At 57.5% G+C, this 14334-nt stretch overlaps 1 protein-coding gene across 1 annotated transcript; it reads left to right on the top strand.

The window, feature by feature from the left end:
• Window positions 1-299: 299 nt before the first annotated feature.
• On the top strand, window positions 300-12853 carry LOC123035245 (protein brambleberry-like). The gene is made up of 13 exons (XM_044453232.1): window positions 300-545; window positions 1562-1690; window positions 2267-2452; window positions 4633-4855; window positions 5274-5390; window positions 5508-5687; window positions 6651-6857; window positions 8217-8261; window positions 8327-8495; window positions 9624-9679; window positions 10521-10717; window positions 11674-11774; window positions 12718-12853. The coding sequence occupies exons 1-13, from the start codon at window positions 300-302 to the stop codon at window positions 12851-12853; spliced, it is 1992 nt and encodes a 663-aa protein (XP_044309167.1).
• The last annotated feature ends 1481 nt before the right edge of the window (window positions 12854-14334 follow it).

Raw genomic sequence — 14334 nt, 5'->3', positions numbered from 1 at the left:
ACAGAAGAATGTTCACTCAGAGCCTTACTTTTCACTGAAAGCGTGAATATGTAGCCTTTCCTGAGAGCTGGATTTTAAATACTTCGTTTGAATAGAATCTTTAAGGCAAAATACCAGTTTGGGTGTGGGGGGAGGTTGGCTTTTATTTCTTAAGTAGCTTGTACCTGCTATCCTGCCAAAAATGACAGTTAAGATCGCTTCTAATGATCTACAGATTAATGGTAGTTATGTGGGAGCAAGAGAAAATGTGAATGATCTCAAGTTGCATCTGTCTCTCTCTTTCAGATTATTCTCTGAAGATGCTGCCTCTGAAGCCCACGGCCCTTTTCCTCCCCCTCCTCGTGCTTGGGGTCACTGACCCCTCCGCTGGGTTTTTTGGCTGGCTCACTCAAAGTGCCACCCCAGCCGCTCCGGCAGCTTCTTTCCCCACAGCTGCCCCAAATCCAGGAAGCCTTCCGCACGTTCCTTTTGAGATGACCACAGCAGATGAGCAGTTCTTGACTGAGCGGCTGCACCTGTCACCTCTGGATTCCTGTCACCATAAGGTAGCGTGTGCTTTAACATTTTATAGGACCGTGTTTAGGGTAATCCTGGGAGATTATCTCAGGCTCCTCCACCCTGCTTTCCAGAATAGATATGTTAGTCTGGCCTTCTGCAGCCTGGTCCCACCTTCCAGCGATTTTAGAACTCAAGTCCGGAGCTCTTTTGTGCTTGAGTAATTGCAGTGCACGTCCCCAGGGCTCTGTCTAGTGGGCTGCATGGAAATAAATAGCGTCCAACTCTTGACCGTGCCTGCCAGAGCTGAAGAGAGTTTAAGGTCGGAGCATCTGCAGGGCACCAGTGCAAGGACGGCCGTAGCAGTCATTCTGCGTGGGTGGAAAAGGTGCCCAAAATTGAGTTCGGTCCTTGGACTGGAAGAGGCTTTCTAGGCCCCGTGCAGAGTTCCTGCTCAGTTCTTGAGAAGCTGAGTAAGGGCTTCTCCCCTGTCCCCAGCAGGAGCATGGCTCTTTAGAGCTCCACCCAAAGTAGAATGGCTTTGTGCGGCTGTCTGGGGCAAGGGAACAGCGGGCCCTTTCTCCCCCGTGACCCTGACGGCTCCCCCACTGCGTTATGGAGTGCCGAAGGGCCTACTCGGGTGTGGATCTGGCCGTCAGCCCTGAAGCTGAGCATCCCATTGATGGGCAGCAGGGTGTGGGGAGAGTTTCTAGAAACGCCCATTCAGACTAGTATTAGTTCATACTAGTTTAAGGTAATACTAATTCAGTGCTAGTCCCCATCCTTCCTATGCAATGTCATAGCTGCAGGAAATAAGGAGGGACACAAGAACTTTAAACAAATAAACCTAGTCTTAAATAAATACATTAATTACAATAAATATCGTCTAGTCTTTGCAGGTCTGTATTTGTCCGGCCCGAGGGTCAGCCACGAGGAAAAGGCTTTTAATTGTTTCAGATCAATAGGCACCAACCCTAAATTCCCCTTTGTGCTGAGATGTGATGCGAGGAGGGGGAGGAGAGCCGTTCCCCCACTTCTGTGCGCCCGCTCTTGTCTTTGCCGCCAGGTTATCGCTCGGCTCCAGGCGTCGTGCGCAGACCTGACGGAGGAGGCGCTGGCCAAGTTGAGCGTGTCGCTGTTCAACTGCCAGGCTCAAGTCGAAGGCAGAAGAACGTACCTGTGCACCGAGGACACGGTAGGGAGCCAAAACGGGTGTTGGTGCCGCTTGTGCGTGTTCGCCGCTGCTCACAAAAGCAACCGGAGAGGCCGGGGCAGCACCAGGGCTCAGCCTAGCCGCATCTCCCGGCTTTGGGCCACGCAGGGTCAGTCCACATCATTTATTGAAACATTTGGTGCTTCTGAATTGCCTGCATGAATAGGATTTTTGAGCAGTGTAGAAAACAATGCAGTAAATTCGCAATTCGGACAGCTTTAAAAAGAGGTTGGATGCAGTCATGGGAAGAGGGAGACCCGTGGCTGCTGGTCTTGTGTTCCAGAGACCATCTGCCCAGTTGCAGGGGAACATGGGTGCAGAGTGCCATTGCACTCATGTGAGTAAGCACCTGTACTCTGCAGTATATTTTCAACCTTACATTTATTTTACCCAGTTTGCCTCGGGTGCAGTCGCCTGTGCAGGACAACTGAGCCCCCTGGCAAGGGTGGGCCGCGCTCATGCATCGCAGCCGGAATGCCCGAGCCGTGGTCTCTTGGAGTGGCCCAGTGCCCACGCAGAGGGCCTGATCCCCTCCCGCCCTTGCTTTCTCCCCAACAGACCCTGGCGGAATGCACTGCGGACATGGACCCGGACACCTGGAATGCTTACCACATCGTGAGCAACCGGGCCCGAGCGGTCTGCTATGCCGTCCGCCAGACGCAGTTCAAGCTCCAGGCAGAGCACACGGTCAACGCGCTTGTCTCCACCGCCGTCAGCCAGCTGGAAGCCATGAGGGCGCTCAAGGTCTGCTCTGGCCTTCCAGGGACTCGGTTCGCCCTGCAAGGCAGCCTCCCCCGCTTATGGGTCGCCCCGCAGCATACCGGTCCTCATTTGGGGTCATCAGCCACCCCAACTGGCCGCAGCATAATGCGGGGGTTAGTATCCCCCCGGGCTTGCTCTCTCATCAGAACCTGGGCAGCCCCAAATGCTACCAGGCCACTTAGCCAGGGCAACAAGGAGTCCTCGCCGTTGTAGCCAAGGGGCACTGGGCAGCTGTCGGAGGCTTCCCACGGCCGCTGCTTGGGGTGGGGGGGAGGCGACTTCCTTGGTGGCCGTGCCATTGGGGGTGGCGGGAGCCGTGCCCTGCTTGGCCGCCTCCAGAAAAGGCCCGAAAGAATGTGGCTGAACTCCCCGCCCAGGTCAGCTTCGTTGGCTCATGAGTGAGCAGCAGGACAAGCCACCTCTGCTGAGATCAAGAGCAGTGCAGGCAGGTGATCCTGCGGCTTGCCAGGCCGTGCGTGCCAAACATGGGTGGGTGGGTGGGTGGAAGGGAGCGAGCCTGCCTGCCTGCCTGCCTGCCTCAGTGCTCCCGCAGTGCCCCTTGACCTTCCCAGCGGCAGCACTCCGGACTGTCGGCTGGCCACGTCGTGGATGTGGTTGCTTTGAAGCCGAGCTGCCACAGTCCGGCTTGGCCGGTGGCACCTGCTCTCCCAGCCTCTTGCTGGTGGTCCATGGGCCAGCTGCTGGACTGAGAACCCCGATCCTCCTCTAATGCTGTGACCCTTCGGCACGGCTGCGCTGCCCAGGCCAAGGGGCTGCTTAAACCCATTCAGATTTATCCAGCTGCTGATCAAGTCCCAACCCTTGTAGATCCACCCTCAGCGCAAGGTGGCGAACAGGGCAGGGAAAAATGGGGCACGCGGACAAGGTCCTCTGGATCTTTAGGAGGAACGAAAGAGATTTCAAGTCACTTGAAAAGCTGGAGACCACGCAGCGGTCTTGGCCTGGTGCCTCGGAGCCCTTTTCACGGACGCTCGGCATCCGGCTCTGGGCAGGCCCCGGCCTCGCCCCCTCCAGCGCCAAGCTGGATGGCCACCTGCATCCCAGCAGGCACAGGCAGCAGCTGGCACAGGGCCTCTGGAGACCGCCCTTTGGGGGGGAACACCCTCCCGTCAAGCCGCAAACAGCGTCGGCCTCGACAAGCAGTGCTGCATCCAGCTGTCGCTTTGTGCGGCAATGCGGACACGTTTTGCCATGGGCTGGGAGGGATGCCAAGCACCTGAGGCAGGAAGGAGCCAAAAAATGGCTGCGTCTAGTCCTGCACCTGCATCCTTTTCTTGCCCTGTTCCTACCCACCTGTCCTGCCTCAGTTTCCCCTGTTCCCCCCACTCCCTCTTATCCTCCTTCTCCCAGTAGGCCTCCTTCTCGCTCCGCTTCTTTTGCTGATGTCCCGCAGCTTTTTTTTTTTCTTTCTGCTCTCCTGCTTCATTCCTTTTCTCTGGAATGTTTGGAAATCTATGTAATAACGTTTATTCCTGTACTTCTTGCATGCTGTCAAATCTGGGATAGATGTCCTATCCGGGCTGTGGCTTCCTCAGTGGAGACCACCCATCTCCTGCTTGCTCTTCCTCTTCCTCTCCAGCCTCCGACTTCCCCCAGCATGAGGTCTCCTCCAAGGAGCTCTGCCTTCTCGGGTTGTGCCCCAAGCGTGACAGGCTCAGCTTTTGTATCCTGCCCTCTTCCTCTCGTGAGGAACCCGGGGCATCTTCCATCGCTCCATTTCATGCTCACAACAACCACCCTGTGAGGTGGGCTGGGCTGAGAGCGAGGGGCTGGCCCAAAGCCACCCAGTGGGCATCATGGCCGGCCGGGCGGCGGGGGGGGGTGTGTGGCTAGAATGCGGATCTCCCCTCTAACCAGCACGCCAGCTCTCGGGTGCTTGGGGTGAACGTTCCGCACAGCCATGATGTGTCGCTGTGACTATCCCTGTTTCGAGGGAGGCTTCGTCTCAGATCAGAGACTAAGACCCAAGAGAGGCCCATAAGAGCCGCTCTGGATGGTGGTGGAAACCGGGCTGAAATGGCTCGTGCACCTTTCGCCTCTGCTCAAGGGCTCGATGGTGGGAACGGTCCCCAAGGGCACCTCCCAGAGCTCCCCCGGTTGCCCTGGGCTGCTGATAGTCCTGTTACTGTGGCCCCCGACAGAGCGGCCAGGAGGAGCTGAAGGCGCTGACGTCGGAGTCTCTGCAGAAGGTGGTGAGCAGCCAGCAGGAGCTGCTGGCCCAGCAGGAGGAGTTCCGGGGCAGCCAAGGACTGATGGAGGAGTCCATCCACAGCAACCTGGACCAGCTGGCCCAGGAGAAGGCCCTGATCGCCAGCGGGCAGCAGCAGGTGGTGCAGCTGATCGAGGGCATCACGCAACGCATGGGTGAGGCAGACTCTGCTGGCAAGTGGCCTGTGGACTGCTGCTGATGTACTCTTGGCACTAAACAGCCGTGCTTGGGTCCTCCCTGATCTTTGCTTGATTGCCCCTCCTGCCCTCATCTGTGTGGGAAGCGGTGTGGTGCCACTACGATGCCAATCTCCACTGCCTTCGAACTCTTGAAGGCGGAGATGAGCTCCCCGCTTCTGCGCCCTCTCCTCTGGGGAACAGCACCGGTGCGCAAGAGCATCAGAGAATTGTGGGAAGGCATTGCTGACCGCTGAGCTTGAGGAAGGCCGGGGCTGTCGTGCCAAGGAGGGTCTCTTCGTGCGGCCTTGTCCGGTGCGGCCCGGGCATTGTGCTGCGTAACGTGGGCGGTGAACGTTGGCACGCTCAGCCCCGGCCTCTGCTCCGCTTCCTGCAGAAGAGGTGAGCAGCCACCTGGATGACCAGGACGCAGAGCTGCAAGAGGGGCGCAGAGCCATCCTTAAGGACCTCACCCAAGCCCAGGACCGCGCCCAAGACGTCTACTCCAAGATAGGTTGGTGGCAGAAGCCGCGCCCAGCCCTCCCCTCCTGCGTCCTGACCACTGAGCCAGACTGCCTCTCCGCTGTGTCAAGAATGTGTCCTTTTTAAACCCTCGTTTTCTCAATCGCAGAGACCAATCTGGGCTCGTTCCTGGCCTATCAGAACCAGACGGCGCTGTATTACGATGAGCTGATGGGGAAGCTGCAGAAGATGAACGACTCCCTCGGGCTGGTGCTGCGCAACATGGAGCGGATGCAGAGCAACGTGGAAGGACGCCTCCGGCACATCCAGAGGTTCATCAGCTGGGCAGGTAGCCCCACCTTGGGGGGGCCCGGGGGTCCTGCTGGGGGGGCTGCAGGCCTTTCCAGTGAACCTCTGAACTGCTGCATCTTGCACTTCCTCTCTGCACCTCCGTGTCCCTTCAGGGCACCCCCGTCTCTGCACCCAGTTATTTTCCTTGCTGCTTGTCCCTTGCTTTCAGAACAAGGGACAGAATAGTCCCTGCGATGTTAGGAAATAGTGGGAATGCTACCTAGGTAGGTTTCACAAGAGCACCCAGGCCCTGACTCTTGGGTTACGGCTGCAAATTCACCCAAGGTGGGAAAACCAGCTTGGGTTGCGGGAAATGGCTGTTCTGGGATGCCAGTGGTGCAGATGAGAAAAGTGATGGAGTTGTGAACCTTGACCTGTCGTATTCGGAGCTGGCTGGATTTTGGTCTGCTAGATAAATGGAATGAATGCCAGTGTAACCGGATGTCTGTGACCAGGGAGGAATTGCATTCTCTTTTCCTACATCCCACGCTACTTACTCTAGCGGTAAGATCCAGAGTTTTAGATCTTTGAGTTCCTTAAATGTTCAGAGCAGGTGAATGAAGATAAGAGGATTGGAGAGAGAGATGGTTAGGCATGGGGGTACAGAGTGAGAGACAGACGGACAGACACGTGTGCCTTCTTTCTTACCAACCTGCCTGGCCACTGGAGTTCTCGGAGGGCCGTCCTCCCGGTGATTCCACAGGGACCTGTGGCCCAACGAAGGCGCATCAGGGGAAGAGCGTTGCGTGTGCTGGACTCGTACTGGGATCGTCCTGCCTCCGGAGGTCAGGCAGGCTCCCACACTGCATTATTTTTCAGTGCCTCCCCAAAACGTTCGTAGGAAACTTCGTACTAAGAAAACTCGGTCGTAAGGCAAGCTTTAAGAACACCCTCCCATCGCGACGCTTGGCCGCAAAGCGAATGGTGGACTCTGAGCTCTGTGCCCACCGCTCTCTTGCAGGGTTCAGCCTGAGCTCCATCTACACCTGCGTCCTGCACGGCAGCTATTTCCTTCTGGCAGCCCTGATCATGACTTTCCTGCAGACGCCGGGGCTGCCACGAGCCGTGCTCCTCATCCTGGTCACGTCCAACGCGCTCCTGGAGCTCAACCATGCTGCTTCCTTGGGCTTTCAGTCTCTCACCAGCCTCTTGCTGTTGGCCGTTGCAGGCAAGTATGTGGATGGGACCCTTCTGTCTGGGTCGTAGTACCCCGCACCCTGTCCCCGTCGGAGGGCAGCGCTGGCAGCCAGCACCTCCCGCCCTGGGTCTGAACTTTCTCCTCGGAGCTGCTGCCTGTTCCTGGCCACGCGGGGCTTCCAGGCGTGTTCCTTCTGGTTAACTGCCAGCTGATCGTCCAGTCCAGCCGCCCCGCTCTCTTGCTGCCCAGGTATCTTGGGCTTAGAATAAGCTTGGGAGGAGGAGGAAGACAATTCATTAAGCTGCCTTGAGTCCCCTGGAAGGAAACAAGCCGGGATAGACATGTAATAAATGTTTAGCCATCAGAAAGAAGGGGTGCAGCTACCTGAGAATCCCCGGAGGGCTGGCTTGTGTTCTCAGCCTGGCAAATTTGGCCCTCAGTGCAGCACCCCTTGGACTGAGAATTATTTATTTGTTTATAGATTTATATCCTGCTTTTTCTACAACAAGCTCAAAGCAGCTTAATCATTTTCCTGCTGCTGCTGTCCATCTTATCCCCACAAAAACAACAGCCCTGTGAGGCAGGTTGGGCTGAGAGTCAGTGACTGGCCCAGTCACTCAGTCGACTCCATGGGGGAGCGGGGACTCGAACCCGGATCGCCTGAGTCCCAGTCCCACGCTCTGAGCCACTACACCACGCTGGCTCTCTTGCCTGGGGCAGGATAAAATGCAGCAAGCCAGGATGTGACTTACTGTGGCTCGATTGTCTCGAATGCAGGTGTGGATGCACCTCTGTGTTCTCCTGCTGAGATTTGGCCTTGCTGGGTGGTTTTGGGGCAGCTTTTAAGTGGCCCTGTAAGGTTCATGTTTGAGACAGAAACTGCTGGTCTATACCAGAGCATTTCATATTTTCAAATCGATCAATCTCTCACGAGATATATCTAGAGAGAGAGAACAGAGATATAGAAAATCTTTAAAATGCTTAAACATTGTGAATTTTTATGTATGTTTAAAAGTAATGTCTTTAAATGTTTTCAAAAAGTTGGCAACGTTTAAAAGGTTTTAATCCTGAATTCTTTTTTTAAATTACTACATTTTAACTCCATAAAATTTTGATGACGTGGATATGCTTTTGGTGGTTACTCTGCTTGTTTTGGGAGTGTGGTATTGTGCAACTCCCTGCATCTCGGTTGGCTTGGAAGCCCTCCGTGGGACATGCCGGCTGAAGCTGCAGCCAGTTTCCCAGGCTGTGGTGAGAAGAGTGATCAAGACATCTGGAACAAGTGAAAGTGGAAAGTTTCTCTGTAACTGGGAAATACTTGTATCTAGTTTATGGTTTTTCATAGCAAAATTGGTACCGGCTGCTTTCTCTCTCTTTATTCGGCTTTAGGTGTGTACCAAATAAAATGCATTGACCCGTTTTTACCTGTTGGAGGTGAGTTGGGCGGGAAAGAGAAGGACGTGGAAGTGACACGGGCGCTTCTGTGTGCCTTCCCCCAGGCCACTGGCTGCTGGGACACGTTTGCCAGCGTGCTGCGGAAGCGACGCGGCACGAACCCGCCCGGGCGCCCTTGCCGCTTCCTCCGAAGGTGCTGGAGCCAGGCGCCCAGCGCGTGGTGCGGACAGGTGGCGTGGGGAAGCACTGCCGCATCACCTCCACCCCTGAAAGGTAGGGAGGCGTGGCCGGCAGCACCTGTCCTTGTCCGGCACTGCTCTGCAGGGGAGGCGTGGCCCCCGGCTCAGGGAGGGGCTGTGCCAAGGTGGGGGTGGCTCCAGGCGGGGCCACGGAGAGCCCTGGCCGGTGTGGGATGCACCGAGTGCGACCCAGCGCTTCCTGGCTCCCTGCTTCCTGGCACTTTGCCTGCCCTTGTCCGCTTTACCCTGGACTGGGGGGCACTGATTTTAAAGGGGAGCATGGCCGTGCCTTTGCAGAGACTGGGGGGGGGGGGGTGAGGTTGCCCTCTGCCCCTTGCAAACGGTCCCGCTGCAAAGGGCTTGGACACAGGGCAGGCACCCCCCGCGCCCTCCCTTCAGCGGCCGCGTCTCTGGGCTGCCTGGCCTGTCGTGGCTCTGCAGGCGAGGTCTTCTTCCAGGGATGGCTGCAGCCTTTGGGACACAACCCGAGGCAGGTTCCGCCAGGCTGCTGGGCCAGGCCGTGAGGCGTAGGCCTTTTCTCTGTCCGGGGCTGCATGGAGCGGCTCCCCTTGCTGGCTTAAGCAGGATTGCGTCTTGGGACAGAAAAAAGCCCTGCAGCTCCAGGTGGCGAGTATAAGAAAGAGCCACAGAGGCCAGCCTGGCGGGGGGAGACAGACTGGCCCGAATTCCACAAAGGGGCAAGCCCCAAGGTCTGCAGAACTCTTCCTCGGGTGCTTCAAGGCGCCAGGGAGGGGGGAGGAGCTCACCATGTCCAGAAATCTGGCCCTGAGCGGAGGAGCCCGTCCCAAGCGCAGTCCCGCTCAGCGGAAAGTGAGGTGCCGGCGAGGAAGACGAGAATCTTGCCTGAGCTGGTGGCTTCTCCAGCACACAGAGGCCTCAGCAAGGCAAAACTGTTCCGGAAGGAAATCCGGACTGCAGACCTGCCTCGGCCCCACTGAGCAGTCTCTCAGGGCAGCAATGGGTTTCGGGGATCCGGTGCACCTGCACGCAGGTGGAAATCATTGGCAAGGGTCGAGGGTGGGGTGGGGTGGGGAAAAGCTCTGGATGAGCCAGGCCTTCTGGTTGAGGAGGAGGAGGAGCGGTGGAAGGTTCTGCATTTCCCCCAAAGAATGGAGTGATCGGCTGCCTTTCGTCTTTGCAGAGAAGGCAACGCTGGGCTGGTGAAAGAGGAGCTGGAGGAGCTGAGCTACCTGTCAGGTGAGCAAGGTGAGGTGATGCTTGGCAGGGCTGGGGTGAGGGGAGCGTTCCTGGAGGCTGCCCGGATCTGGGATCGTGCTCTTGAGAGACACAGGCTTGCTGAGAATGCTGTGTGTTCCTGATCCACAGGCTGAAGGTGGGGTACAACAACTCCTTAGTTTGTCTTAATCCAAATAGTGTGTAGCATGAATTTGGCAGTGAGTCATTGGCTCGGCTAAGGGGATGCTTAATGGCAATATTTTCCTGTCCCCACCTTGAAGCATAACCCATGAGCATCATAAACTGAGGATTCGTATCCTGAATTCTGAAGCTGTAGCTCTCAGCATAAAAAAATCAGCACTTTTCTTCCTACACTCATGAGGACTAGAATCTTAAAAGCGGTGCATTCTTGGCTTTCTGGCAGAACCTAGCATGCAACGCTGCTGTGTATTTGCACAGCTGCTTCTTCCCTTCCCCTCTGTTTCTAGCACTGCAGGCATGTCAGTGTTCCCACAAGCAAGGCAGCCATTCCCCACATGAAGAGGGAGGCCGCTGCTGCCCAGAGTTTGCAGAAATAAAAAAAGTGACTCCCACCCCCTAGAGCCCAGTGAGCTGTTAATCAGTTCAAAGGCTGCCAGGGAGGGGCAGAGGAAACGGAGGACTCGGCAAAGGGACATGGACAATCCCTGCAGAGGGCGGACGGACGGAGAGCAACGCCAGCAGGCATGTATCAATACTGCAACATGTTGTTGCGAGTCCTACCTGCACGGCCTGCCTTGGTTCTGGGAATTCTGTACATGGTGGGAGGACAGCTGCCGTTGCTTCCCCTGCCTCTCTGCCAGCCTTCTGTTCTGTGTTGCAGATGCGGGTAAGGTGGGAAGAGAATCCCCGGAGGAGGAGGAGGAGGAGAAGGCCACCTTCCTCCCTTCGCTTGCGCGGGAGGGCACAGCGCTGTTTTCCACTGGGTGGCAGCCTCCCCAAGGTCAGGGCAGCCACGCCACGCTGCTGCACCGCCTCCGCTTGGCCCGCTCCGCCAGGCATGAGGCCTCGGAGAGACTGGTAGGTGGGCGGTGGTCCAGGCAAGAGAGGAACCCGGGCTCAAAACGCCCCTCAGGGCTGGGGCAATTGCCGCGGGCTGGCGTTCATGTCCCGCTTGGTTTGGGTCTGCAGATGCAGCTCATCTTCCTTTCCAGGAGGCCGAGGGAGAAAAGCATGGGGGGTGGCGGCACCTGTAGCCCGGAATGGCTGCGCGTGTCCTTGCTGAGAGCATTTTTGGCGTTGCGAAGGGAGCGTGCTTTCAGGACGGGCCTCATCCCGTGGTCCAGCCCCGGCTTTGCAAAAGGGAAGCCCCACGTTGGGGCCCCACAGCTCCAGTGAAAAGGCGCAGGAAGTAAGGGGCTGGGAAGGGCTCTTTTCTGCCTGAAGCCCCGGGCAGGGGCTGCATGTCCTGTGCAAGATCGACGCATCTTCTGAGCTGGCCCGAGGCCGCTTGAGCAAAGCCGTTGGGCTGCATAGGCCAGAGCTGCTCCAGTCCGGCCCCCGTGGGAAGCCCGTGAGCAGGACAGCCGTCCTCCCGCCCAGTCCCCCAGCTCTGGGGGTTTGTGGGCCTCCTGGCTCAGAAACAGCTACGGGTGGCCATGCACAAGCTTCTCCCCCAGGAAAGAGTCCCGTCTCCTCCTGGAGTCTTCCCGCTCGGTGGCCTTTGCTCCCTCTTGTGGGAAAGGCTTCCTGCTCGGAGTCTCGTACTGGTCTGCTGCCTCGCTCGGTTTTCCCGGAGGCGCTTTTCCCACGGACCGTGCCAGACCCGTGGGGCTCTCGTGCGATGCAGCAAGCATGGTCCTTCCACTCCTCCTTGCCCAGCCCCTGGGGGAGGCTCCGCTTGAGGGGAAGAGGCATGGAGGGGGGCAGGCCGGTAAAGATGCAGCGCCTGGGAGGGGCCGGGCCTGAATTCTTTGCCCTGGCGAGAAGGCAGCCCCCGCACTGATGCTCTGGGATTCCCTTTGCTGTCCCAACAGGCTGCCTTGCAGAGGTTTCCGCAGCACCCCCTGGGCCCCTCCTTCCACCCTTTTCCTGGCCTGAAGGACTCTTCCCCAAACGAGTCCCTGGTCAGTGACGTGTAAGTACAGAGCCTGCAAGTCAAAGGCAGGGGAGCAGCATGAGGAGGGGGATGGCTCCCCCCCCCCCAGTGGGCTTCCCCAAAGTACCTGGCTGGTCAGCCTTGGAGAGAAAGGATCGTAGGATAGCAGAGCTGGCAGGGGCCATGAAGGCCATCAGGTCCCACCCCTGCTGTTGCAGGACACCAGTTCGCACCACCCCACTCAGGTGGCTGCCCAGCTTCTCTGGACGGGCTTCAACAGCTCCGGTGGGGAGTTCTCGCCTTCGGTTGCCATCCGACCAAGCCCATGTTGGTGGGAACGCCGCACCCGCCTCCTTGCAAGCTGGGGATCCGGGCGCTTGGGCAGTCTCCCCAGATGCCCGATCGCCGGCCAGGCTGCCTGGGGGCGCTGGGGGTGTGCGGCGCATCCGGAGGCACCGGGCTGGGACAGCCGGAACCGAGCATTCCAAGCAGTGCCTGATTGCTGGCCGGGCTTCATTGGTCTGGCGAGATGCCAAAGGTCCTGGCGGGGGAGGCAGATGTTTGAGGGCTCCCGGGATCTGTGCCGGGTCCCTGCCAGGCCTGCCGGCTGCTCCACCTGAGCGGAGGAAGCTGCCTGGAGCGCGTCGAACCCAACTGCTGGCCCTCAGGGCTGCTTGGTGCTTGGCACTTCGGTGGCCCCGGGCCGGGCTGGAGGACGCCCACCTTCCGTTTTCCTTGTGGGTTCTCCAGGAATCCAGAGGGCAAGCACGCCAGCGCCTCTGTGGGCTCCCTCAGCAGGTCTCCAACAGGAGACGGGGAAACTGGGCTGGAGAGTCCTGTGGGTCAATGAGGGTATTGGGGGAAAGGATGCCTGTGCCCCCTGAGATCCAGCAAGGGCTTTAAAGCCCACAATGCTTCGCAAGGCATCCCACTGACCTGGGATGAGGAAAGCTCTTTGCACCTTGGCTGCCTTCTCTTTCAGGTCCAGCTGCTCGGCCTCCCCCAGGCCGCTCTGCCAGGGGGTCACCCGGACGGGGCAGCCCTGCAGGAAAAAGGCTGCCGCAGGCCACGGGTACTGCCACGTCCACGCTTTTGGTCAAGCAGCGGGCACCAGCTAGTTGGGACTCTCCGGACTTCCTCTTCTCGACGGACGGACCCTGGAATGTGCCCCAGTGTGGAGGGTGGCATTCCTAGTTCACAATTTTTATGGAGGTGGGGAAGACTCTTTTTAAAAGATTACGCCTGGCTTTATATTGGTATTTGTCTGCATCAAGCAATGACAGCGCCGTTCCTTCTGGTTCAAGCTCGTCATCTTGCTTGGGAAAAAATTATTGTCCTGAATTTGCTAAGAAGGGGACCTTCTTTCTCGACTTTCCAGCCTGGATTAAATTGAAAGAGCACGGCTGAAGGTGAAGTGTTCCCAAATGGAAGCCGCTTTCCTGAGCTTGCAGCCTCTTCTAGCAGGCCAAGATTTTCTGGGCACATTGCTATCTACCTCTGCTGCAGCTGCATGGAAAGGGTCTGATCCACCGGCCCTGAGCTCATGGGCTTGAAAGATGCTGCTACCTGGATTTTGTGCTATTTTAAAAGTGAAACTTGCCATGTGCACACTTAATAAATGTGTTTTGAGTTAAAACGGGGGTTTTGCTTCTGTACTGGAAGTTGCCAGCTGCTGGCTGTCCAGATGTTTTACCCTAAATGGTTCCCATCCCTGTCTATACCAAAACATCTACTGAGCTAAGGGGAGTAACATTGCTGCAGAAGTTAATAGCATTTGGGGTTTTCTGCATCGCATCTCAGTGGTGTGTATTGTGCCTCAAGGGCAAGATTATTTGCATGCCAAGGACTTGTACTGGCTTAAAGCAGGGCGTCTTATGGCCGGGGACAGGATCTTGGTTGCAGCTGGCAGAACATTCTGAATAACCAGCAATTGTCACAGTGGAGCGAGAAAACCACAGCTCTGGAAGTTGGTCAAGAATTACACTCCCCTGGAAGACGTCTGGAGGAACTGAGAGCAGAGGGGCTATACCACGTGATAAGCCCCCACCCCTGCTTCTACTCTTGCTCCACTAGAGGTCCGCAGTCCCACCGTAGGCAGAACCGGAACATCCTGAAAATGGGAGGATGCTCGGCTTCCCAGCTCCTGAGTGCAGCTTTTCTGGTGATGAGCTCCAAATATGAGTGTCCTGCTTTAAGTCGGGGGTTGCCTCATGCATTAGGACATGATGGCTGGACTGCAAGCGGGGGGTGACCAGCAATGGGGACCCATCAGGATGTCAGCCGGTGCCAAGCGGAGCCCCGCGGAGCTCAGCTCTGGGACGGATTGTGCCCAGCCATTTCATCGGTGAGCTGGAGGAGGGAGTCACCAGCGGCCAGATTTGCAGACAGTACCAAAATGGGGGCAGTGGCCACAACTGAGGGGCAGGGACTCCAGATCCAGAAGGGTCTGGACAGGCTGTGGAAGCGGGCAGGGGACGACGGGATGGCGCTCAGTGTGGGTACGTGCGAGGTCTTGCACTTGGGGCACAGGAATGGGTGCCATAAGTACAGGCTGGGGGACAAGTGGCTGGAGAGCAGCGCTTGTGAAAGGGACCGCGGG

This window comes from Varanus komodoensis, unplaced genomic scaffold (genome assembly GCF_004798865.1).
Source record: "Varanus komodoensis strain SLA01 unplaced genomic scaffold, ASM479886v1 scaffold78, whole genome shotgun sequence".
Lineage (NCBI taxonomy): Eukaryota > Metazoa > Chordata > Lepidosauria > Squamata > Varanidae > Varanus > Varanus komodoensis.
This window is presented reverse-complemented; position numbering and strand designations above follow the sequence as displayed.